General features: G+C 40.2%; 1 protein-coding gene across 8 annotated transcripts in view; it reads left to right on the plus strand.

Moving 5' to 3' along the window:
- The window catches only part of st6gal2a (ST6 beta-galactosamide alpha-2,6-sialyltranferase 2a), a 188053-nt gene that overhangs the window by 73535 nt on the left and 87014 nt on the right, over positions 1-27504 (plus strand). For 3 of the 8 annotated variants that reach the window (XM_061879280.1, XM_061879278.1, XM_061879283.1), the window contains 2 exons: positions 23394-23438; positions 23507-24568. In XM_061879280.1, coding sequence (XP_061735264.1) covers positions 23599-24568 — 970 coding nt within the window. In that variant the 5' untranslated portion in view covers positions 23394-23438; positions 23507-23598. Of the gene's footprint in view, positions 1-16581; positions 16701-23393; positions 23439-23506; positions 24569-27504 lie in introns of those variants that run through there. The other 5 variants (XM_061879279.1, XM_061879276.1, XM_061879282.1 and 2 more) reach the window with 3 other exon arrangements.

Below are 27504 nucleotides of genomic sequence, written 5' to 3' on the forward strand. Positions count from 1 at the left end.
TTAGGTAGGGATGTGTTTGTTACTCTAAGTGATAGGTGCAAACGATGTGTAGAATTAACCATGTGAATGTTACCAGAGTTTGTTGTATGTGCCTGTTGGATGAATCCTTCGTCAAACCAAAGGGGCAAAGAAAAAAGGCAGTCCATTGGCAGGCGAGGGGTCGGGGGCTGGAGAGAAGCAACGAGGTCCGTGTCCCAAGCAGGGGTCGAGGATCGGGGAAGGCAGTCGGGAATCCAGAGGGAAGTCGAGGCACACCGCTCGATCACAGAAGATGCGGGAAGTACTGCGGGAGACACAAAGGACATAAGACACGGGAACAGGGAAGGCACAGAGAGAGATCCAAGTACGCGGGAGGGAAGCCAGAGACGGGATGCTTAGATATATAGACAGTACTTTATTGATTCTTTTACGAGAGTTCCTTCAGCAAAATTAAAATTCCAGCAGCAGCGTAAAGAGTTGAGATCAATTTAAAAAGTAAATAATGGGGGTATAAATAGAAACAAAATTAAAAAATATTACAATAAGAATACAAATAAAAAGCGACAATGGCAATAGAAATATAACAGTAAAATAAAAATATAACAAGAGAACTAGGCAGTAGTCACCATGTTATGAAAAAGTATTGCACTGTTATTGATTTCCATCCCCTGTCATCCTAGCTTACTATGGGAGTGAACAACGTTCCGGCACTGAATCTTCGGGTGCGCTGGTCTTTATGTTGCGTGACCTCATTAGTCCCAGGTGCGCTGACTACTGACTGCCTGCAGCTTTGCGATGCGGCTAGAGCGAGCAGGGGCATGTCCTGGCTTGCTTCCAGCGGAGGTGTCAGCTGAGCTAGCAGCAGAAGGCATGATGGATTGCGCAAGCGCCGTGACAGTGTGAGCCATTAATCAACCAGTTCTGTACATTACATTGCTTTGTGCAACTCATCCTTATTTCTGTTGCGCTTTCTAAGTTGAGTGGCAACTTTTTTTCGTCCCTTTTGGAGGCTGCCAATGCTGTTTAGTATTGTGTCCATTGAGTAATATGTTTAAAGCCATGTCTCTTCAGCGATTGATCCCCGTAACAGTCCTCAACACAATGCTAGCGAGCGAGCAACTAATGTCCCTCTGGAGTAAAGTTTCTAAGTCAGCATTCCTCGCATCCATGGCAGCAAATAAACATAGTTGAAACTACATATCAACTACCGAGAAGGCTTGAACGTAAACGGACGTGTGCAGTAGCGATACCAATTTTATTATCCGTATATGGTCAATAGTACTTTGATTCTTTTATTATCAATAAATATTTAGTCGCTTTTGTTATTGTTATGTATGTTATTACTATAGATATTATTGTTTTTACAAGTTCAGGACATAAGTCCATGGACACAGGAGGGCTGAGGCCGAAAACCAAAGGATTTAGATCAGAGCCATCTGGGGGATGTGCCGATCGATCGAACACCAATCGGTATTGGACGTTTTCGTGTAAAAGTAAGGAATATCAGAAACATGTACGTATTGCTGTAAAAGTAAGTAATACATATCACAAAAATGTATGTATTGCTGATTAATTTTTTTAAATTGCTGGCTGACAAGCGTGTGGCATTATGTGTCTCTGTACACAGTTTGGAGGGCTCCCCTATTACGGCAAATAAACAGTTTTTTAGTAATTTAAGTATTGTCATCGCATAGTCTTATTACTGAAGGAAAAGCCAAACATGTTACAAACCGAAGAGAAGCCAGTAGTAGGCATGCCATTAGGTAAGTTAACCGCTATTATATTTTCACAGTCCTCACGTGAGACAACGCAAACGTTTTTCTTTATTTCATGCATTCTAATTTGTAATATTCGGCAAGTATGAGCTGGCAAACAATGAAGTTAATACTGGGTGGCAATCCTCTTTTGCGGCCCTTAAAAAGACTGAGACGGTGAGGTGCTGCTTTGCCTCTGAGTTGGTGAACTTTGTGTTGGATTACAAATCCTGCTTCACACTTTAATAGTGGAAGGCATTTTAATGAAAGCCGGCTTATATACCCAATCATGGCACCCACTTGTTCCCAATTAGCCTGTTCACCTGTGCGATGTTCCAAATAAGTGTTTGATGAACATTCCTCAATTTTCTCAGTCTTTTTTGCCACTAGTACCAGCTTTGAAAAATGCTGCAGGCATCAAATTCCAAATGAGCTAATATTTGCAAAAAATAACCAAGTTTACCAGTTCGAACATTAAATATCTCGTCTTTGGAGTCTATTCAATTGAATATAGTTTGAAAAGGATTAGCAAATCATTGTATTATTTTTTTATTTACGGTCTACACTACATGCCAACTTCCCTGGTTTTGGGTTTTGTAATTTCACAACATAAATATCTGAAAATTATATTTCAGTGCCGAATATTTTATGTAAAAATGTTTTTCTTCTGAAATATGTGTGGGTGCTGACTATATCCCTGTACGCTCTATAGTGTGGAAAATCTGGTAGTTGTAGTTGTTAAAAAAAATTGCGGACGTTGAGATGTACTGTAATTATTGCACCACTGCATGCTTAAAATGACCAATATACGTAAATATTACATGTTAGTATGAATGTGTCTGTTATTACATTACATATATTCTTACAGCGTGTATATACAACGATGATGGAGATTTTGGAATATGTTTTAGATGACTTTATAGGCAGGGTTGTATGCTTAGCTTTTTCACTGGGAGCACCGGTGCTACTAAATGGAAAAAAAAATAGTCGCACAGAAAAGTTTTAATAGCACAGAAAGAATTTTTGAACAATTACAATTAGAAATGTTCGATAATGGCTTTTTTGCCGATATCGGATATTCTGATATTGTCCAACGCTTACTTATCGATTCCGTTATCAACCGATTCCAATATATACAGTCGTGGATTTAACACATTATTATGCCTAATTTTGTTGTGATGCCCAGCTAGATGCATTAAACAATGTAACAAAGTTTTCCCAAAAAAATCAACTTAAGTTATGGAAAAAAATGCCAACATGGCACTGCCATATTTATTATTGAAGTCCCTGAGAGAGCATGAGGAGGTTGAGGTGGGCTGGGTTGAGGTGGGAGGGTAGGAGGTAGCGGGGGTGTATATTGTCGCGTTCCGGAAGAGTTAGTGCTGCAAGGGTCTCTGGGTATCTGTTCTGTTGTGTTTATTTTGTGCTACGGTGCAGATGTTCTCCCAAAATGTATTTGTCATTCTTGTTTGGTGTGGGTTCACAGTGTGGTGCATAAGTTGTTTATACGGCCACCCTCACTGTGACTTGTATGGCTGTTGACTAAGTATGCGTGGAATTCACCTGTGTGTGTGTGTGAATCCGTAGATATTATGTGATTAGGCCAGTACACAAAGGCAGTGTCTTTAAGGTTTATTGCCGCTCCGTACTTCTCCTTACGTCTGTGTACCACTTCGTACAGCGGCGTTTTAAAAAAAAGTCATACATTTTACGTGTTGAAACAGATAGTTACAATTTATCGGACTGCCGATGTTATTGGACATCTCCAATTACAGTGAAACAGAATTAAGAATATAAAGTCAACTTGTTTTTCGATATTGCTAGTAGTGGAAGAGGTTGTTTGACATAAGAAAAAAGCAAAAGCCAAATAATTTAAAAAATATAATCTATTTAATAAAAACATCTGCCTATGTTCAGTTCGTCAGCTAACAAAAACATAATAGAACAACATATGAAATAAAGGGCTTGGCTTAAGAGGACATGTTTAAATGTCAGCAGCAACTTGGACAAAAAAACTGACCTTTAACAATGGTGTTTACATTATTATAAGAAATACACACATAGAGATTTTAGTCAGGAACATTAACCTGTCAACTGTTTCATGATGCTGTATGTCAGGTGATACTGTAATATTGCCACTGCAGCTAAACACTCAGATTGTGTACGTTTGTGTCGATGCGTCCTGTAGAAAGTAGTCGTGACTGGGAAGCTCACGTAACGTGTCAATTATTTCCAACAGCTTTTTAAATCCGCTTCTTTCTACGGCTGCAACTGGGAACAAATCCTTAGCAATGTGATTGGACACCGCGTTAGTCACGGCGCACCACTTTTCTTTTCATGTGAAAGACAACAAAAAAAAGAAGCGAGCAGTGAGATTTGTGGGTTTGTGCTGCTTAGTTGATAAATAAGAGCAACATAAACAGCGTCCACATACAGTACACAACATGTAAGAGGAGGACGGATGGACCCATACATGGTGCTGTTGATATTAATTAGTTTATAATCGATACTAGAGTGGTCAGATATATATATATATATATATATATATATATATATATATATATATATATATATATATATATATATATATATATATATATATATATATATATATATATATGTATATATATATATATATATGTATATATATATATATATGTATGTATGTATATATATATATATATATATGTATGTATGTATATATATGTATGTATGTATATATGTATATATATATGTATGTATGTATGTATATATATGTATATGTATATATATATATGTATATATATACATATATATATATATATATATATATGTATATATATATATATATATATAATTTTCTACTGTTTGTCCCATTCAAGGTCGCGTGGTCTCAGCTGCATTGGGGCGGAAGGCGGCGTACACTCATGACAAGTCGCCACATCATCACAGGGCCAACACAGATAGACAGACAACATTCACCCTCACATTCACACCCATCCATCCAAGCATAATGTTTCCACCCACATGCTTCACAGTAGGTATGGTGTTCTTGGGATGCAACTCAGTATTCTTCTTCCTCCAAACACGTCAAGTTGAGTTTATACCAAAATGGATACATGGATGATACAGCAGAGGATTGGGAGAATGTCATGTGGTCAGATGAAACCAAAATAGAACTTTTTGGTATAAACTCAACTCGCCGTGTTTGGAGGAAGAAGAATACAGAGTTGCATCCCAAGAACACCATACCTACTGTGAAGCATGGGGGTGGAAACATCATGCTTTGGGGCTGTTTTTCTGCTAAGGGGACAGGACAATTGATCCGTGTTAAGGAAAGAATGAATGGGGCCATGTATCGTGAGATTTTGAGCCAAAACCTCCTTCCATCAGTGAGAGCTTTGAATGGTTGACAAAATACTTATTTTCCATCATAATTTACAAATACATTCTTTAAAATTCCTACAATGTGAATTCCTGGATTTTTTTTCACTTCCTGTCTCTCACAGTTGAAGTGTACCTATGATGGAAATTACAGACCTCTGTTATCATTTTAAGTGGGAGAACTTGCACAATCGGTGACTGACTAAATACCTTTTTGCCCCACTGTATATCCTTATCGCAGAAAGGTGATGTAGTTTTTAGGCTATTTCGCCCATCCCTACTAATGACATGTTGGAACTGCTTCACCCCCTCCTACTCTTTGTCCCAATTACTCCGTACTGTTTCCCCTCACGCTTGCACGGAGGTCACCGCTTGAGCTTTGGCCTCCCGTGTGGCCTCTGCATGGATATGGCAGGAGCGTTTATATAGAGGGGTTGTCGGTGTATGTCAGCAACGCCTGAGATCATTTCTGCTGCACTCGGCAAGTCTTGGCAGGACCGGCAGGAAGCTGTAATTAAGACAGGAGGTTTAACTATGAGGACAAACTCGTTTAGACCAACAGTCTTGTGAGGAATGTCTCACATTATTTTCATAATTAAGTGCGGTTGAGCATGTTGTCGTCTTGTTGTTTAGTGTAATGAACTTAATCTCTTAAAGGGTGAACAGTCCCTTCCAACCTACGGTTTTCCCATAACAAACAATTCAATTCCATGAATTTGTTCCAGAGTCAAACTATTACTCTAGGAAATGGGATGAAATTGCTATGGTATGAAAAGGGGTAGGATTATTATATAAACTCAGTTTCTTCCTACTCCTTTTCGGATGAAAGAACAGGAAATATGTGATGCATTGCATTGTATCGTGTATGCATGTTCGAAATAAACTGAAACTGAACTACTCAACATCTTTAATGTCAAATATGTTTGTATTAACTGAAGAGTAAAACGGAGAACATTTTGTCATTTATCTGAATTCAATAGATTGCAGTGTGCCATAAGATATTCAAAGAGATAAAAATGTATACAAAAATGTATATTCCGTGAAGTAACAATATTAAATGTTGAAAGTACAAAACCCAAAATGTAAACTTAAGTAAAAAGACAAACATTTGGCATTTAAGTAGTGCAATTTCCTGCAATTGTATAACACAATACAGTCTGAAAGAACTTAAGACAAAACTGTTAGGAAGTTTTGTGCAAATAAGACATGTACAAAGTAAAAGGTTAAAAAAACATTCCCCAATGACATTGTCACGGCCAGGGCGCATTCCAATGCGTCCTCATCTGTGCCTCATGACGAGCGCACCGCGGGCCACGCCCACATGCGCTCTCTCAGCTGACAGCGCGCTGGGACACACCCCGCTCGCGCTGAGAGCAGCACGCCCACGCAGCTACAAGCCTTACACACCTGGAATTGATGAGGGCGAGCTGCTTAAAAGACCAGTAGACCCAGGAATCCTCACGGGAACTTAGTTCTCAATTGGGATACCTGTTTCCGTTCCATTGCCCTGAATTTGGACTGCCTCCCTCGTTCCTCGACTCCTCGCTCGCCCCTGATCCTGCCTGCCCCATGGACTTCCTCGTTCCTTCGCTCTCGTCAACACTTTGGTAACACCCACTTCAGTTAATCGACACAGTAACACACATTCGCACTTGGATTTGACACACTCCATTTCTTTAGTTTATTTAGTAGTAGTGTTTGATATTATTATACGTACATTGACTTTATATATATATATATATGATAAATTGTACATTACTGCCCCCCTGGTGTCAGTCTGCCGCCACTCCCTCTGCAATACCTTAACAGACATTCTGACAATAAAATTGCTTTTGTGTACAAATAATGCGATATTTTCTTTCTAATCTTAATTATGCAAGCTAGTAATCACCTGCGATTAATCATGATTAATCCAAATTCCAAAATGTGATATGTATGAATTAAAAAAAAATGGCTGCGTTTGGGCTTGGGGTTGAGTTAGCAGCAGCAACAAGTGTCGTGTTGGCATGTGTTGACGTGAGGTGCAAACGAGTTGCTGTGGCAGATTTGGACACTTTTTTTTTTTTTTTTTTTACTGGAAATAGCGTGCATGTTACATAAATATTCTTGCCTTTAAAGGGGGACTGCACTTTTTTCCGAATTTTTTCTATTGTTCACAATCATTATAAGAGACTACAAGACGAAAGTTTTTTTATTTTTTGCATTCTAACATGTAAAAATCGGCTCGTCCTCGGTGGCTAGCCATGCAGCTAATGTGAGCAATCAATTCTACCACTAAATAACTTTAAAATGTCATTCAAAAACCGTCAACAATGATTCATTTCTGTTCTGTAACCCGTATAATAACCAAGCAGTAGCAACATTGTTATTGTAAGGGCAAACACTGAGGAACTCTTTTTTCTAGCATAGTAACACATTGGCGTGCCGTATAGGCAAGAAATGAGCTAGCTTCTACCACAACTCAAAACCCGTTTGAGTTTGTAATGCACAACACAATGCGATAATACACCAATCATACTGAGTGAAAAACATAAACAATCATATTACGGTATCTGTAAAGTATTAGCCCACAATTCATGTTTTGTTTGTACACAGCTAGCTCGACAGCATATGTACTGTAGTTATACTAATACACATGATGTGCTGCTTGTATCATGATCAGGGGTCTCAAACGCAATTTGCCTGTGGGCCACTCATACTTGCCAACCTTGAGACCTCCAAATTCGGGACATGGGGGAGGGGGGGTGTATATATTTTCAAGTATTTCTTATATATATATATATATATATATATATATATATATATACATGCACATACATATATATATATATATATATACATATGCTTATACATATATATATATATATATATATATATATATATATATATATATATATATATAGGCTTCGCGGTGGCAGAGGGGTTAGTGCGTCTGCCTCACATTACGAAGGTTCTGCAGTCCTGGGTTCAATCCCAGGCTCGGGATCTTTCTGTGTGGAGTTTGCATGTTCTCCCCGTGAATGCGCGGGTTCCCTCCGGGTACTCCGGCTTCCTCCCACTTCCAAAGACATGCACCTGGGGATAGGTTGATTGGCAACACTAAAATTAAGAAGAACGCGGAGTTGGAATATAATTACAAAACGTTATGTACATATGTAACTACAAGCTCCATTCACAGACAGAGTCCAATTGCTTTTATGGCGGCCGTAATTCTTTCGTGGCGGGCCGCCACAAATAAATGAATGTGTGGGAAACCCTAATATATATATATATATATATATATATATATATATATATGTATATATATATATATATATATACATATATATATATATATATATATATATATATATATATATATATATATATATATATATATATATATATATCCTGGGTTCAAATCCAGGCTCGGGATCTTTCTGTGTGGAGTTTGCATGTTCTCCCCGTGAATGCGTGGGTTCCCTCCGGGTACTCCGGCTTCCTCCCACTTCCAAAGACATGCACCTGGGGATAGGTTGATTGGCAACACTAAATTGGCCCTAGTGTGTGAATGTGAGTGTGAATGTTGTCTGTCTATCTGTGTTGGCCCTGCGATGAGGTGGCGACTTGTCCAGGGTGTACCCCGCCTTCCGCCCGATTGTAGCTGAGATAGGCGCCAGCGCCCCCCGCGACCCCGAAAGGGAATAAGCGGTAGAAAATGGATGGATGGATGGATATATATATATATATATATATATATATATAATCCGTTCATGAATGAGTATATATACTCACTTAATGTTCAATGGAGAAGTCTGATCTACAAAATTTGTAGGAAGCACTCCACTTCCCCTTCGAGCTGTCCTGGATGAACGGAAATTATTTTTTCCAATCATTTCGGAACTTGCAACCGTACTTCTTCTTACTTGTCGTCGCCATGTCTTTTCTTTCTTCTGCTTCGTCTCTATTATGTTTTTGGACATAACTTCTTGCCGTAGATTTGAAGAAATGCATGATGGGAATCCGGATGTTGTGTTAGTGTATTAACATGCCGGCCGGAATAAACACACGCTGAGAAATAGCTCCGTGCCTGCCTTCTTTATGGGTTATAGATAAAGCTTTGGATAACAGACTCATATATGATAGTCTCCTTTTCAGATGAGAGAGGACGCTAAAGGCAGTCCCCCCCAATATTGTTTTCCGGGTGGAAATCGGGAGAAATTCGGGAGAATGGTTGCCCCGGGAGATTTTTGGGAGGGGCACTGAAATTCCGGAGTCTCTTGGGAAAATCGGGAGGGTTGGCAGGTATGGGGCCACTGGATGTAGAGTCTGGGCCGCAAGAAAATATTTCTTAAAAAATATATTTTTGAATGTCTTTATTTTTATTTTCAACACAAAATAAAGTCAAACAATAAATGAACAAAATGAGAATTAAGGTAATAAATCAGTCATAGATAATAACAATAATGATTCAATTTCACCAGTCAGCAACAATGTATACACATACTTACTGTGAATTCATGAGCTAGGGCAGTGGTTCTCAAATGGGGGTACGCGTACCCCTGGGGGTACTTGAAGGTATGCCAAGGGGTACGTGAGATCTTTAAAAATATTCTAAAAATAGCAACAATTCAAAAATCCTTTATTTGTTGAATAATACTTCAACAAAATATAGATGTAAGTTCATAAACTGTGAGAAAAAAAATGCAACAATGCAATATTCAGTGTTGACAGCTCGATTTTTTGTGGAAATGTTCCATAAATATTGATGTTAAAGATTTTTTTTTTTGTGAAAAATGTTTACAATTAAGTTCATGAATCCAGACAGATCTCTATTACAATCCCCAAAGAGGGCCCTTTAAGTCGGGGCGGTTTAGCTCGGTTGGTTGAGCGGCCGTGCCAGCAACTTGAGGGTTGCAGGTTCGATTCCCGCTCCCGCCATCCTAGTCAATGCCGTTGTGTCCTTGGGCAAGACACTTTACCCACCTGCTCCCAGTGCCACCCACACTGGTTTAAATGTAACTTAGATATTGGGTTTCACTATGTAAAGCGCTTTGAGTCACTAGAGAAAAGCGCTATATAAATATAATTCACTTCAAAATATAATTCACTTAAGTTGATGATTACTATTTGTAGAAATATTTTTCAACAAGTTTTTAGTTATTTTTATATCTTTTTTTCCAAATAGTTCAAGAAAGACCACTACAAATGTGCAATATTTAGTACTGTTATACAATTTAATCAATCAGAAACTGATGACATAATGCTGTTATTTACTTCTTTATCCCTTTTTGTTTCAACTAAAAATGCTTCGCTCTGATTAGGGGGTACTTGAATTTAAAAAATGTTCACAGGGGGTACATCACCGAACAAAGGTTGAGAACCACTGAGCTAGGGAATATAAGAACTACACTATCCGGCATGTAGTAGTGACAAACATGCATGGAAGCCCCGGTGAAGGTTGTATGTCGCCATGTCTGCAGCGAGAATGTGGTTATGAGCACGCTATGGAGTTTACAGTTACGGTAGCACAATTAGCCCCGAACGGGCTAACATCACGACTAATGTGTTACGCGTCCGATTCGCCCAGCGACTCTCTGTCGGCGTATCAGCGCCGGGGTCCAGTGCATCACAGTTTTGTATTGTTGCTCGGTCCTTCGGCGGAATGCTTCGGAAGCTACCGGACCGCTCGTCTCCCCGGCCTCGGGGAGGGAACTCGAGAGAGAGAGAGAGAGCAAGCAGGCGAGCAAGGGAGGAAGAGCGTGTGCGAGTCTAGTGGAAAAGCGGCAAAACGTTCCTCTGCTTGCATCACGCAAGTGACGTCAATGTTCCGCCCTCGAGAGCCATATACCACACCATGATTGGTAGATTCTTTCAGCTCCACACACAACGCTGTCAAGCGCCATTCATACAAAACTTGGGAGCCGCTCTAACATTAAACTTTCATATTAAGGTGGGGGCCGCAGAATAACGTCTCGCGGGTGTGGCCCGTGGGCCGTGTGTCTGAGACCCCTGATCATGATCAATGTAAAGTGTGACTCACTCAATTGACAGTTGTCAGTTTGGTCCAGCTCGATGGGGACGTTTTTATCGGTTCATTTGGGGGTAAGCACTCTATTTATGTCAAAAGAGCTGCTCTCCAAATTCCAAATTTGTAGCTTCGAGTGGCTTTTACCCCTCTCTATCAGCTTTCGTCTGCTTCAACATTTCCCCCTCTTGTTGGTGCTGGCTTCTAGAAGCAGCAGTTCACCTTCCGTTAATTCGGGTTCAAAAGTACAAGTTTGTGAAGCGAAGTGAATTATATTTTATGTAGGGCTTCTCCAGTGACTCAAAGCGCTTTACATTGTGAAACCCAATATTTAAGTTACATTTAAATGCCTACTGAAACCCACTACTACCCACCACGCAGTCTGATAGTTTATATATCAATGATAAAATATTAACATTGCAACGCATGCCAATACGGCCTTTTTAGTTTACTAAATTGCAATTTTAAATTTCCCGCAAAGTGTCCTGTTGAAAACGTCGCAGAATGCTGCCGTGTACGTGTGACATCACGGAATGTTAGGAAATATCAGCGCTGCGCACACACACAGCTAAAAGTCGTCTGCTTTAACCGCATAATTACACAGTGTTTTGGACATCTGCTTTGCTGAATCTTTTGCAATTTGTTCAAATAATAATGGAGAAGTCAAAGTAGAAAGATGGAGTTGGGAAGCTTTAGCCTTTAGCCACACAAACACACGCTGATTCCTTGTTTAAGATTCCCGGAGGTGAAACTTTACTATGGATCAGAGCGGTCAAGCGACATGGATCCCCACCAAATGTCAACCGGCAGTTTTCAGTGAGAAAATTGTGGTAAAAAGTGGCCACTTACCGGAGATCAGCAGAGCTTGTGCCGTCCGTACAGCTGCCGTTGACTTCCATCAGACACTGGCCTCAAGACACCCGTGGATACACCCTTCCGACTATCAGGTACTATTAAACTCACTAAAACACTAGCAACACAATAGAAAGATAAGGGATTTCCCAGAATTATCCTAGTAAATGTGTCTAAAAACATCTGAATCCGTCCCAATGCAATCGCGTTTTTTTTTTACGTGATTATTATTATTTTTTTTCTAGTCCGTCGCTATCAATATCCTCAAACACGAATCTTTTATCCTCGCTCAAATTAATGGGGAAATTGTAATTTTCTCGGTCTGAATAGCTCTTTTATTTGGAGGATCCCATTAAAAACAATGTGAGGATGTGAGGAGCCATCAACGGGTGACGTCATTGTCTGCGACTTCCGGTAAAGGCAGGGCTTTTCTTTTGGCGACCAAAAGTTGCGAACTTTGTCGTGGATGTTCTCTACTAAATCCTTTCAGGAAAAATATGGCAATATCGCGAAATGATCAAGTATGACACATAGAATGGACCTGCTATCCCCGTTTAAATAAGAAAATCTCATTTCAGTAGGCCTTTAAGCCAGGGTGGGTGGCACTCGGAGCAAGTGGGTAAAGTGTCTTGCCCAAGGACACAGCGTCAGTGACTAGGTAGGCGGAAGCGGGGATCGAACCTGGAACCCCCAAGTTGCTGGCACGGCCACTCTACCAACCAAGCTATACCGGTTGTGAATCCTCATTGGTCAAAAAATAGTAGTTTTTGTGTTGGCTACCAAGTCTTCCATGATTAGAAGACACAATCACGTTTTGTGTCCGTAAGTATAGGAACACACAGTTGTTGCCCGAAGTCGAACGTGTGCTGCTATGTTAACGGAAATCAATGCGCGAAAGAAGTCAGTCCCGATTAGTAAATATTGAATATATTTTATATTGTTAAAAGGTGTCTGTTACTACATTGTATATACAACGTTGGAGGGCTTTGAAGGTTACAATGGTGACTCCAAGCGTTTTTTTTTTATCTTTAAAATCCTAATAATGAAAAAAAGACGTGTCTTCTTGTCTCTCATAATGATTGTGAACGAAAATTTCCAAAAATGTGCAGTCTTTTGTTTTCAACGAGCGAAAAGTAGTGTCTGCACTTCCAGTTTGAGAACGCTACCTTTGAATTTCCCTGGTATCCGGCTCGCCCTACTTATCATGACCATGTTGTCTGTCAACTACAGCGTGCAGCTGGCATTGCAACAATGAAAACAGCAATTAGATTAATTGTTACTGAAAAAAAAAAATAATACAGTTAGTAACCAACACGGGGAATCATGAAAACAGAACATCTGATGATTAGAGTAAGATGCTGGAAGCTGTTAAAGGTACCCTGAAGTTTCCGCAACTGATTGATGGCATGGGCAGAGCTGTGGGCACTCTGACTTTAGTGATATTGAACTAAGTCGCGTACTGGATAACATCTTGGAGATGTTAAAACAAGACGACATCTTGGAGTCTGTTTCACAAGACTAATTAATGATCAGTTGGAGGACCAATAGTAGACAAAGTGAAACCTTCAAATGAGTTTTTGCCCGCTCAAAAACAAACATTCCTAATCTGGGTTTTGTTTTCCCTCTGGAACGGCTTGTCAAGGCCGTTGCTATGAGACTGCGCAGTCGGATAGCACAGCGAAGAAGCTCCAAATTCCTCCTCCGTCTTTTATGGACATACACCTGTTGTTTGTTGACTTTTTGTCGGACTGACTGACTGTGTTATCACGAACACACTCTGCGAGAGCACCAAGTTCAAGGGACAAGCGACTCTTCAGGCTTACACACACACACACACACACACACACTGGTTATCATTTAGAATGGGGACCAAGTTTTTGTTCATCACTTGTGGAAGCATGAAAAAAATGAGGTAAAATGGCCACTGCCCAGTTAGCTCATACACGTCTTTTTAAATCTCTGGATTGATGAAGTAATGTGCTGATTATTGTTACTGGAGACCCTGGGGTAAAAGTTAATATGGTTCATGGGGACCAAATTTCAATCATTTTGCATAATTCACACAAATTTGTTCGTGACTACTGAGGACCATTAAAAAAAAATAAAAAAAATAAACAGCAGCGTGTGCAGTACCAGCTACAGCCCGATGAGGGGGCTGCTGTGCAAATGTCTCACAGTCAAACTAACAAATAAACATGTTTAAATGGGCCAACGCTTAAAAATCACTTAGGCATCTTCAGAATGGATCTGACTATCATTTAAAAAGGTTTCCCATTAGGGGACCCGTTTTTGTGTCCCTATACCGTCAGAAGTCCCCTAAAGGTGACCGTGTAAACACACACATGTATTTTTTACCTTCTTGACACCTCAGAAAAGTGCCTACGTCCTGAAAACTGTCCTTTCCTCATATATAAAGATTTGTATTTACAACATGAATAATATATACATACCATGCCAATATGAAAAAAAAAAGTTTTTAGTAAATTTTTTTTTTTTTTTTTTGGAATTGGTTTTCAATATTTATTATTTACTTCAAGTTGCTACAGTATTTCCATCCATCCATTTCCTACAGCTTATTCCCTTTGGGGTCGCGGGGGGCGGCAATCTCGGCTATAATCGGGCGGAAGGCGATATACACCCTGGACAAGTCGCCACCTCATCGCATGGCCAACACATAATAGACGGACAACATTCACACTCACATTCACACCCTAGGGCCTATTTAGTGTTGCCTCTCTATATACATATATTCTTTTAATTTTGGTCAAAAGGGGCGCATTTCAATTTTTACACACACTTGTTATTTCATATGTTGACCAGAGGGGAGCACGTTTAAGACCGACACACAGTCAATTTGAAAAATCCCTCTTTTTTGAGACCACACTAATTTTGATAGACTTCACCAGGGGTGCAAATGAGACATAATGTATTTTTGTTTTTTTTGTAATGTGCTTAAAGCCAATGTAGAAGCTGACTACGACTGTAGATGCTAAGTGTTAATGGCCACTATACCGACACACAGTCAATTTGAAAATCCCTCCTTTTTGGGACCACCCTAATTTTGATAGACTTCCCCACCAGGGGTGCAAATGACACAGTCTATTTTTTGTTTTTTTGTAATGTGCTTAAAGCCTATTTAGCTGTAGATGCTAACTGTTAATGGCCGCTATACTCTTAGTAACATAGTGCATTTGTTCATCCTATGGTCACATACAGGACACGGGTTGTCTTACGTCAGCACCGTAAATCATACAATCAGCTGTTCACCTGGCGGGTTTTTTCGGGGATGAATCGGGAAGTCCTTCTTTAGCTGCCATCTTGTCTTATCATACGTTGCTGCCTTTACAGCTTTCAATGTTTATACTTTGGTATGCACATTAAATCAACCAAAAATCCTGACTTTGGAGCAATGTTCACGGACTCTAGTATTAGGCTCTCTATTAGATGCGATGGTTTTCCTTATTGGGACCATGTCTCAAGAAGGTTAGAAATACAAGAATGAACTGCCGTCTTGTTTTATCATACATTGCTCCCTTTACACCTGTCAATGTTTACTCTTGAATGAACATTAAATCAACCAAAAATCCTGACATTGGAGCAATGTTCACGGACTCTAGTATTAGGCTCTTATTAGATGCAATGGTTTTCCTTATTGGGACCATGTCTCAAGAAGGGTAGAAATACAAGAACAAACTGCCGTCTTGTTTTATCATACATTGGTGCCTTTACATCTGTCAATGTTTACTTTTGTATGAACATTAAATGAACCAAAAATCCTGACTTTGGAGCAATGTTCACGGACTCTATTATTAGGCTCTCTATTAGATGCAATGGTTTTCCTTATTGGGATCATATCTCAAGAAGGGTAGAAATACAAGAACGCACACACACGAACGCACACACACGAACGCACACACACACACCACGCCGTGTGGTTGTGATATAAGCATGCAAACTGCACATTTTTCTAAGCACTAGTAAGGAACTGGAGGCTACGAAGTTGATTTTTAGGCATTTCCAAAAATAATTCTGAGACGAGAAGCCATCTAAGAGTAAGGATATCCATAACAGTTCCTATTTTACGCTAATGTACCTAATTGTGGGATGACGTGATTGTTTGTTCTGTGTAAGGGCAAAGGCTGTGATTACCACATTTTCTTTACCTTTACCCCACTTTTGTCGAGGCTATTTTCCATGGATTCAATCTCAGCAAAAGATCACAGAGCGGTCCCCCGGTGACCCACTTGTATGCATTCCCACCTACTCTCTCATCCCTCCTGGCGTTATGGCGCTCTGCAACTTTGGCAGCCAATCAAGCCACTAACGACAATCTGTGACTATCAGCAGGGACCAGGGAATTCTGCACATATTTTGATGGATGGAGTTTTCTTGGTTTTTTTTTTCACAAAAAAAAGTTGGAAGAAACTGGATTTTAATGCTCCTGTCAGGCTTTCCCCTGACAGTTTGTCTATGTTTTAGTTTTTTCCTCTGCATTTGTATTTTTCCTCTGTGTTTAATATCTCCTGTCTTTAGTTCCTGTCTAGTGCTCTTACTTTGTCAGCTTCCTGTCTTGTTCCCTGAGTGTTGTGTTCCTCCTCAGCTGCGGCTGATTGGCACCTGGCCACACCTGCTCCTATTTGTACCTGCTTTGTCTTGTGTCAGTTGCTGGATCATTGTATTGTCGTTGCCACATGTCACTCTTGTCGTGCTACCTGTCGTGTCGGTCTGTCCTGGCCGTCGTAGCGGTAAGCTGTTTTCTGTTAGCATTAGTTATTTCCAGTTTTTCTGTTTATTTCCAGTTTTTCTGTTTATTTCCAGTTTTTCTGTTTGCTATCCACTAGCTTCCATGCTAAAGTTCCTTTTTGTTTTCTAGCTTCCAGTGCTAGCTCCCTTAGTTTGTTATTCCGCCCATGTGCGTGCTTTTTGTTCTTGTTTAGTTTTAATTAAATCATGTTTTCATATTTTATGCCTGCCTCTGTCTCTGCATCTTGGGATTCATCAACAAATAATCCTGACAGCTCCTTCTTTAATATATGTAACGTCTGTTAGGGATGATAATTTGAAAATATGTCTTCTATTAAATTACTTATTTTAAATACCCTAATGACAACAATACAAGACAGTATTTTAAATAATCTGATGTTTTCATATTTGGTGTCTAGGGATTTTATACTTGCAAAAACCAGCAGGTGGCGCCAAATTCTCCATCAAGCCAAACAGAGCATTTCTTCCTGTCATTCACAGCCAGGACACAGACACACTGGGGTGGGGAAGTCATTTGTTTTAGACATGCTTAACAAATTACATTTGTTCAATTCAACATCCTAAAAGGAGTAGGAAGAAGTAGAGCTTGTTTAATTTGACAGTGCGTCTTTAACATGTCTATCGCTGATCATTCACTCTCCCCCTATCTTTTGTACGCTGTTGAAGACATTAAAGACAATCAAATCAAAAACATTGAGGAAAAATATATAGTGTCCAAACTAAAGCCTGCAGGCCAGGTTCGTCCCTTTTGAGTCTTCAGTGCGGTCCCAGAGACATCTCAAATTTAACAAGATTGGCCCGAGGCGAGTTTTTGTTTCTATTCAGCCTCTTGTGATATGACTTGGAGGAATATTTGTTGGGAACTCGCATGGCTGCAGTTGTGTGTCCCCGATGATACAAGAATCCAGGAGAGAGGCGTGAAGGTAAAATGAATTTAATATGGAACTCATAAGAAAACAAAACACAAGCAGCGTTGGTCGGGTCCGCCTTTGGCTGCTGCCCCCGCGACTCAAGCCCTGGTCTTAGTCAGACCTACATAGAGGTTTTTATTTCATGTTTCTACGACATTCCTAACAGAAGTTACAAGCAGTTTTATCTGTTTTTTCCTAGAGGGCGCTAGAGCGCAATTTTGATTTTTGGGTTTGGTTTTTTATTAGATGGCAATTTTCGCCAGTCCTGATGTGTGTGTAAAATTTGGTGAGTTTTGAAGCATGTTAAGGGGGTCAAATTACAGATCGGCGTTTCTGGATGTTGTTGATAAATGGCTTTCGCTTTGCATAGTAGAGCTTTAACTTGCACTTTGAAGCATTTTAAGGGGGTCAAATTATAGCTCAAAGAGGCAAAAATGACATTTTTTAGGAAACTTTGCACAGGGGTTTTTTGAAGGCGCGTAAAATCAAAACAGGTGCAGTAATCAAAACTCTTTCGATAACTTTTAATCAGAAGAGTTCAAACTCTCCTGTGCGAGTTTGAAGCCAAAACGACAAATGAGCTCAGAGGAGATAACGTTTGAGAAAAGGTGACAGTTTTTTACAAATCTTTTATTTTGAAGGGGTAATTTTATAAGAGCACTGAACAGGAAGTAAATACAAAAACACAAAAAACTAACAGAAATTAAGTGAAAGATTGTCACTATATTGCCACCCTCTTGCGGGCGAAGATAGAATCAATGGTCAATGACCTTGAGTTTCACTTGGAAGGGACTTGTGCACAGCACCAATTAGTGTTGTCCCGGTACCAACATTTTGGTACCGGTTCTAAAATGTATTTTGGTGCTTTTCGGTACTTTTCAAAATGAAGGGGACCACAAAACATTTCAGTATTGGCTTTACTTTTGTCACGATCCGCTACTCGAATCGTTTATTGTTTCGCCTGTTATGTTTTTTGATCATGCTTGGACTCTGCCGATCCCTGTGTTTGTGCACTTCCTGTTTTATCTCGTTTCCATGGTTTCTTATTTGTCCCAGCTGCTATGCCTTTTTCGCACACCTGATGGCAATTATTGAGTATATAAGCCTGCATTCTACCTTAGTTCGTCCTCGGCTCATTGTTTGCTTTACGCAACAAGTATCGTATGTATTCGGTCTTATGTTTTCCATGTGCCAAGTTCCACCTTAACTTCGCTTGTTTTCGGCACGTCACATTTTTGTACTTTTGTCTCCAGCTAAGTTTAGCATTAGCTTCCCGTGCATGGGCACGCACTTTATTTTCCCTTTTTGTACCAGTTTTCTTTTGTTTAATATATTAAAATCAAGTTCCTACCTGCAATCCTGCCTGACTGGTCGTTGTGCATCCAAGAGGTGGCAACTCCGCGCAACAAGATGCGCCGCAAGCGTGACAACTTTTAAACAAAAAATCTTACGATGCATTAAACATATGTTTTTTATTGCAAGTTTGTCCTTAAATATAATAGTGAACATACAAGACAACTTGTCTTTTTGTAGTAAGTAAACAATCAAAGGCTCCTAATTTAGCTGCTGACATATGCAGCAACATCTAGTGTATTTTCCATTCTATTATTTTGTCAAAATTATTAAGGACAAGTGGTAGAAAAGGAATTATTAATCTACTTTTTGTTTACTGTTAATATCTGGTTATTTTCTGTTTCAACATGTTCCATCTATACTTCTGTTAAAATGTAATAAACACTTATTTTTCTGTTGTTTTGGATGAGACCACAAATTTACATATCAATCCGATACCAAGTAGTTACAGAATCAGACATTGGTCATATTCAAAGTCCTCATGTGTCCAGGGACATATTTCCTGAGGTTATAAACATAAAATAAATTTTAAAAAACGGAGAAAAAAAATGTAATGCTAAAAGAATATCGATGTAATCATAGTAGTATCAACTAGATAGCTCCTGTACTTGGTATCATTACAGTGGATGTTTGGTGTAGATCCACCAATGGTGTTTGTTTATGTTGTTGTGAAGAGTTGGTGCTGTAGGGAATTCTGGGAATTTGTTCTGTAGTGTTTATGTTGTGTAGCAGTGCAAATATTCTTCCAAAATGGGTTTGTCATGGTTGTTTAGTGTGGTTTCACTGTATGGCACATGTTTATGACAGTGTTGGCATTGTTCATAAGGCCACCCTTAGTGTGACATGCATGGCTGTTGACTAACTATTCACTTCAGTGAAGTCGGTTCTAAGTCAAGACAATCATCTTAGTGGTTCATGGTCTGGCATAAGGAAGTCTTGTTTGGACTCTGTCAATTATACACTATTTTGAACATATACATTGTTGTGATGCCGGTGTGTAGGAAAGCATGTACAGTCATCACACGCTTTACAGGGATGACATTCGAAATAGACGTACTTTATATGTCTCCAAGGAGACAAGGATTAGTGATTCTGAAGTAGCTACAACACTGCGGACCGACATTAGCCGCTAGCTAGCTAGCCATGTCTTAAAGCCCCTCTTCCTGAGGACATTTTAGTGTTATAACTTCACCTTTATCTACAGTTTTTAAGCCAAAATTTGTCTGTTCTCCCTTTTCTGTCCACACGCTGTCTGCTTGTAAGTACTCTGTGATTGTGCATTGGCGCGAGCATGTTCCTTTGCCTGACAAGACGTGACGACGTGGTAGACCGCTACTTTTCAGAGCCGTTATAGTACCGAATATGATTAATTTGTATGGCGCTACTATACTAATACCGGTTTACCGTACCACCCTAGCACCAATTTATGTGACCCAATACAAACAACATTTCCCACTCTTAAAAAAAAAAAAGTAACTATAACCAACAAATAATGTCACATTTGTGGACACTATTAAAACATTCAAGCTCTATAACATTTAAAAATAACATACATTTCAATTCACTACAGTGCATGATGGGTGATATGCAACATTAATGTCCCCATGTTTGGCGCATTTTAGCTGTTGATGTATCTGAATGGAATATACAACTTTGAGGAGGTTTTCAGGGAGGCAAACAATCAGGACTCCAACTTTCACATTCTTTTAAAATGCAACGGTTGATAGTTTGTGATTCATATTGCATTGTCGTCATTGTCTGATGTGTTGTCGCTCAGTCTGTTGAGTTGCTTGCCTCATTCAATGTAAATGGAAGTGTTATTTTATACAAATTATTGCTGTTACGTCGCAATCAACGCTCTGCTGTGTGTGTGCGTGTGTGTGTGCGAATCCGTATAGCAGCGTATTGGCGATTACCCTCAAAAATATGGCTTTACCGTATGTTGTACTGATTTTTTAAAAATTTGGTTAACTTTACAATTTGGTATGAAATCATTATGCAAAAATAATGCATTGTGATCGCAGATTACGTGTAAAAACAGCTGTGTAAACGTGATCACTGACACAGCACATATATTGTTAATAAATAATAAAAAAACAACTAGTTTGTGTAGTTATTTTGATACCAAATTTATTTAGATGGCCCTGCGATGTACCCCGCCCTCTGCCCGATTGTAGCTGAGATAGGCGCCAGCGACCCCAAAAGGGAATACGCGGTAGAAAATGGATGGATGGATGGGTTATTTAATTACATTACACATATATGTAATATCTATATAAGTACACTAACTGTGTGTGTGTATATATATATATATATATATTTAATTGGATTATCCAGAGAATAGTGCTCGATACTGTGGTAGAGCGCAATATGAATGATGATTGAGGGAACCCCTCATGAAACAGTCCTGTAGAGATGAAGAGATGAAGTAGTCTTGTGATTTTTCCCACACATACATATATGTATATATGTATGTATATATGTATGTATATATATATGTATGTATATGTATATATATGTATGTATATATATATGTATGTATGTATGTATATATATATATAATGTATATATGTATGTATGTGTATGTATATATATGTGTGTATGTGTCTATATTTATATATATGTGTGTATATGTGTGTATGTATGTATATGTGTCTATATATATATATGTGTCTATATATATATATGTTTATATGTATGTATATATATATATGTATGTGTATATATATAGTGTATGTATGTGTATATATGTGTATGTATGTATGTGTGTGTGTGTGTGTGTGTGTGTGTGTGTATGTGTATATATATATGTAAATATATATATATATATATATATATATATATATATATATATATATATATGTGTTTGTGAAGTTTTGTGCTCGTGCGCTACGTTTGCTTGCATCCTGTGCATCTCCTGGGGGCTAAGCCCCACCTGTCCTAAAAGCTAGTGACGCCCCAGACACAAAATACTAATTGAAGAGATAAAAGGATCTGAAGATTTTGAACTCAGAGTAGAGTGGCCGTGCCAGCAATCTGAGGGTTACTGGTTCAATCCCCACCTTCTACCATCCTAGTCACATCCATTGTGTCCTTGGGCAAGACACTTCACCCTTGCTCCTGATGGGCCCTGGTGAGCGCCTTGCATGGCAGCTCCCACCGTCAGTGTGTGAATGTGTGTGTGAATGGGCGAATGTGGAAACACTGTCAAAGTGCTTTGGGCTCCTTAAAAAGGGGTAGAAAAGCGCTATACAAGTACAACCCATTTACCATTTACCATAAGTCTATCAGCACGAACTAAAGAAGCCCACTCTGATGAGCTTCGGGGAAACGTCTTCTTAGACAAACCAAAGAGTCCAGTTGCCATCAATTGAACGCCCTGAGAATTTGATTGGCTCATTTCAAGTGAAAGTCCCATATTCATTAGCATGCTAAAATGATTTATTTAGATTTTTAGTTAATTAATTTTTTATCATGTTAGTGTGCCATCATGCTAACCTTAGCATGCTATCATATTAATATTAGAATGCTAACTTTTTTTTGGAACTCTTACAGGCGTACACCTCAGTCACATTTGTAACATAGTACTTGACACATGTTTGCATGCTACTGTTAACATGCTAACTTTTATAGCTATTTTTGCAGGCGTACACTTCAGTCATATACAGTAACTTGGTAATTGAAATATTGTCAACTGTTGTACATAATCTTTGCACGCCTGTCATATAACGTGATACTTGACACATTTTAACTGTTAGCATGCTAACATTGATTAGGTATTTTTGGAGGCATACAACTCAGTCATATAACTTGGGACCTGACACATGTTAACGAATGCTAACTTTTATATTTATTATTCCGGGCGTACACCTACTTGTTGTATGTTAGCTAATTGTATGTTAGCATTTATAGCTAGATTTGCAAGCGTGCACCTCAGTCATATAACTTGGTTTCTTTAATATATGTTTTTGCAAGCATACAACTCTGAGCCATATAACATTGCACTTGATACATGCTAGCTGTTTTAGCTAATTTTGCTGATATAAAGTCACATATTTTGTTCATTGACGCTACCTGGCCAACAACTGCCTGTTAGCATTTCAGCACAGTTTGCGTTCACCGCAATTTTTACCTTAATTGCATATTCTTGTTATACTTTAATATTATATCTTCTATTGATGTTAACTGGTCAGAGATCCCGAAAGGGTAGTCACATGGCTGCCCTAGAGTTAGCATTTTGTCAATGGCATTTTACTCTTAAGACATTTTTATTAGCCAGTACGATTTATGGGGGCAAACTTTGTGGTGTATTTGTAATAAAAATCACAGCACAAGCAATCCAGTTAAGATGCTTGTTCTGACACAGAAGGGTAGAGGAGTTACAGCATTCTCATCTTCTCTTATTTCCAGGTCCTGGTAGTAACTGCTCGAGGACACGAAGAAATAGAATTTAAGGTGAGTTTAAGAGAATTGACACTTACCGGACCAGTTCTTCCTTCCTTCTGAGCCTTTTTCTCCTCCAGGGCCCCCACCGGCTGACCTCTGGACTGACCCTGTCCTCCTCTCTTCTTCCCCAGCTCTTCCTCCAGCTGCAGGGCTTTGTTGCTCCGGAGTAATGAAATCCAGCATGAGGCCATGGCGAAGACTTTTGCTGCTGGGAATGGTGGCCTGGGTTGTTTTCTTGCTCGCTCTCTTCTCTTACTTCCTGGACGCCCGGGTCAACGAGGCGCTGATCTCCGGCAGCACCCTGATCTCCCAGCACCCTGACACCCGCCGTTTGACATCCATCCAGCAGAACACTGTCATGGGTCCCAGGCCTGAAGTAGCCTCCAGCTTGACCCCAATATATCCTGGAGACAGACCAGGACTGGAAGCTCTCAACACCTCTGTGACCCCAGAGCCCAGTGTGGAGTTAAGGAGAAGCCTTAACCGTGCACCTTATGTCAACTATGGTAGCCAGGAGACCAGTCGCCAAGACTACCTGGACCCCCAAACTCTGGCTGCATGGTCTTCTTTCGGGACTGAAAATGTGGGCTCTCATTCCAGTCGTGACAAAACTTCCCGGACTATACGGTATCAAAACCAAGTGAGGAGAGTTCCGGATCACGGTGGAGAGGAGGAGGATGAGGAGGGGGAAGACGCAGATGATGAAAGAGGAAACCGAATGACGGCTCCCAGGAGGTCTACCGACACTTCCTCCGACCCGGAGGAGTACTACTTGTCCAAGTCGGCGTCAGTGGTCAGGCGCCTGTGGCAGGGGCGCCTGTCCGCCGACAACCTCAGCCCTCGGCTGCAGTTGGCCAGGAACGAGTACATGAAGGCCAACAAGCACCACGTGGTCTTCAAGGGGCACCGCAGGGCCTCGCAGACCACCAAGGAACTACTCTGTCAAATGAAGACCGAGGCCCCACTCGCCACGGTGGACGGGTCCGAGCAGCCCTTCTCCTCGTACGGGTGGGCTCGCCTCGTTCCCTCCTTGCCCCTGGAGCAGCTGTACAGGACTCAGGGGGGGAACAGCTTCCGGACCTGTGCTGTAGTCTCCTCGGCCGGCGCCATTCTGCGGTCGGGACTGGGAAAAGAGATCGGTAAGTAAAAGGAATGAAAGCAGCTTTTTACATTTGTGGCGCTTTCAGGGTTACTTCCTGAATAATTGCTTGTCAGTTAACATTAGAGATGGAAAGTTTTGGGCACCTCACAATGTGACTCTATTCCGATTTTTGGTGTAATGATTCTTTTCAGGATTGATTCTTGATTCAACACGAATTTCGTAATATCGGCATAAGAATTATTGTAAAACCTCCGTCAAACAGGTTACAAAAGCTGTCGTATGACCTATCCACACAGTGTTGGCCTAAAAAACATCTTTTTGTATTTGGATTTACAAAAATCCAGGATGTTCATCTAATAAGTGGTGGGAGTGGACCTGGACTCTCTGGCGGTATTGTCGCAGAGGAGAAGTCTAGCAAAACTACTAGCCATTATGGACAACACCTCCCACCCACTACACTCGGACCTTGCGGAGAGAATGAGCACATTCAGTGGAAGGCTCAGACTCCCAAAACGCAACACGGAACGACACAGGAGGTCCTTCATACCGACAGCCATCAGACTGTATAATGCATATGTTCCTTCTTGACTGCACTTAAATGTATGTGTATGTGGAATATATTTATATTATTCATATATTATATTTGTATATAATATCCATCCATCCATTTTCTACCGCTTATTCCCTTTGGGGTCGCGGGGGGCCCTGGCGCCTATCTCAGCTACAATCGGGCGGAAGGCGGAGTACACCCTGGACAAGTCGCCACCTCATCACAGGGCCAACACAGATAGACAACATTCACACACTAGGGCCAATTTAGTGTTGCCAATCAACCTATCCCCAGGTGCATATATAACATATATATAATATGTGTTATATATTATTTATTATTATTATTGTTTATTGTGAGCGAACTGTGGTCCTGAATTTCCCCCAGGGATTAATGAAGTACTTTCTATTCTATTCTAGAAAATAGAACAACTCCGCCCCCAGCTTTGCAATACTTAGGATATACCTTTACAAAGCCATTGAGAAGACATGTGGAATAACAATACTTTTTAAAGTTGGGGTACTCAAGTTGTATATTCTTTAAAAATACAGACGTTTTGTTAACGCTATATTACAAAAAAATTAAAAAAAACAATTTACAAACACAAGCTATGGGATGACATAAGCGGAAACGTGACCCCGGAAGTAAATGCGTCATCCAATAGCTTATGCTTGTAAATTGTATTTTAATTTTTTTTATACTATAGCGTTAACAAAACATTTTGTCTGTATTTTTATAATATAGAGTTATATTTTTATAATATAGCGTTATATTTTTATAATATAGTGTTAACAAAACATCCGTATTCATCATGACCCCGGAAGTAAATGGGGGGGAAGGTTTTTGTAGGGGGGAAGAAATTTGGCGTGACACAATCACACAGTCAGTGGTGTGTCGTCAGGGCCTTCAAGGCCTTCTCTGCTGTTTTAACATAACCAGAAATCATGACCATCCATCCATCCATCCATCCATTTTCTACCTCTTATTCCCTTTCAGGGTTGCGGGGGGCACTGGCGCCTATCTCAGCTACAATTGGGCGGAAGGCGGTGTACACCCTAGACAAGTCGCCACCTCATCACAGGGCCAACACAGATAGACAGACAACATTCACACTCGCATTCACACACTAGGGCCAATTCAGTGTTGCCAATCAACCTATCCCCAGGTGCATGTCTTTGGAGGTGGGAGGAAGCCGGAGTACCCGGAGGGAACCCACGCATTCACGTAGAGAACATGCAAACTCCACACAGAAAGATCCCGAGCCCGGGATTAAACCCACAACCATCATAATCATAATTAAAGATAAACATACTTTTTATTTTACTTTCCCTAAATATCTAATGGTATTCATATTCTCTTCATGTCATATTATGCTCCTCCCAGTGCTGTTGTTTTTAGTTTTAGTTTGTATCCAATCAGAATTCAGCGAGCTAATGTTGCCATGTTGTAGGAAATCTGCCAGACGCCTTCAGATTCAGCAATGCATGCATCCGTGTACTGTAAGCAAACACGAACATACAGTTGATAGACAATCAGATCACGAGTTGTCAGTAAGGCCTTCTCGATGGCCTCATGTTGAATGTGACTTTTACGCGTCCTGGGATTGGATACGTCATTGGGACCGTTAGCGGATGAATTTGAGAACACATAGAGTTGAGAGACAGTTGCGATAGCCAATCAGATCACAAGTTGTTGACAGTAGCTGTTTTGTTACAACTAAAAGTTGTAAACTCTTGTTGTTTAAGTGTGTGATGCTTGTCTTTTAATTAACATTGTTACATGTGTATTTGGGCTTCACGGTGGCAGAGGGGTTAGTGCGTCTGCCTCACAATACGAAGTTTCTGCAGTCCTGGGTTCAAATCCAGGCTCGGGATCTTTCTGTGTGGAGTTTGCATGTTCTCCCCGTGAATGCGTGGGTTCCCTCCGGGTACTCTGGCTTCCTCCCACTTCCAAAGACATGCACCTGGGGATAGGTTGATTGGCAACACTAAATTGGCCCTAGTGTGTGAATGTGATTGTGAATGTTGTCTGTCTATCTGTGTTGGCCCTGCGATTAGGTGGCGACTTGTCCAGGGTGTACCCCGCCTTCCGCCCGATTGTAGCTGAGATAGGCGACAGCGCCCCCCGTGACTCCGAAAGGGAATAAGCGGTAGAAAATGGATGGATGGATGGACATGTGTATTTGTCGCATTCATGTGGTCAGGGCAGTTAATATATCTTTGAGAAGTATGTACTTTGAATCAAACTTTATTGACTGGATGTTGCACAAGTCAAGCAGAGAAATTTAGGGTATATGTTTTAATTTAATTTAATTTAATTTAATTCATCCTAGCCTCTGGTGAGGGCGGTCGCATTCTCCGTTCCCTCCTTCCCTGCTTGCTCTCTTTGTCTTTGTCTGAACTTTTTAAAAGCCTCTTTCTTTG

The sequence above is a fragment of the Nerophis ophidion genome, linkage group LG19, assembly GCF_033978795.1.
Source record: "Nerophis ophidion isolate RoL-2023_Sa linkage group LG19, RoL_Noph_v1.0, whole genome shotgun sequence".
In the NCBI taxonomy this organism is placed as follows: Eukaryota; Metazoa; Chordata; class Actinopteri; order Syngnathiformes; family Syngnathidae; genus Nerophis; species Nerophis ophidion.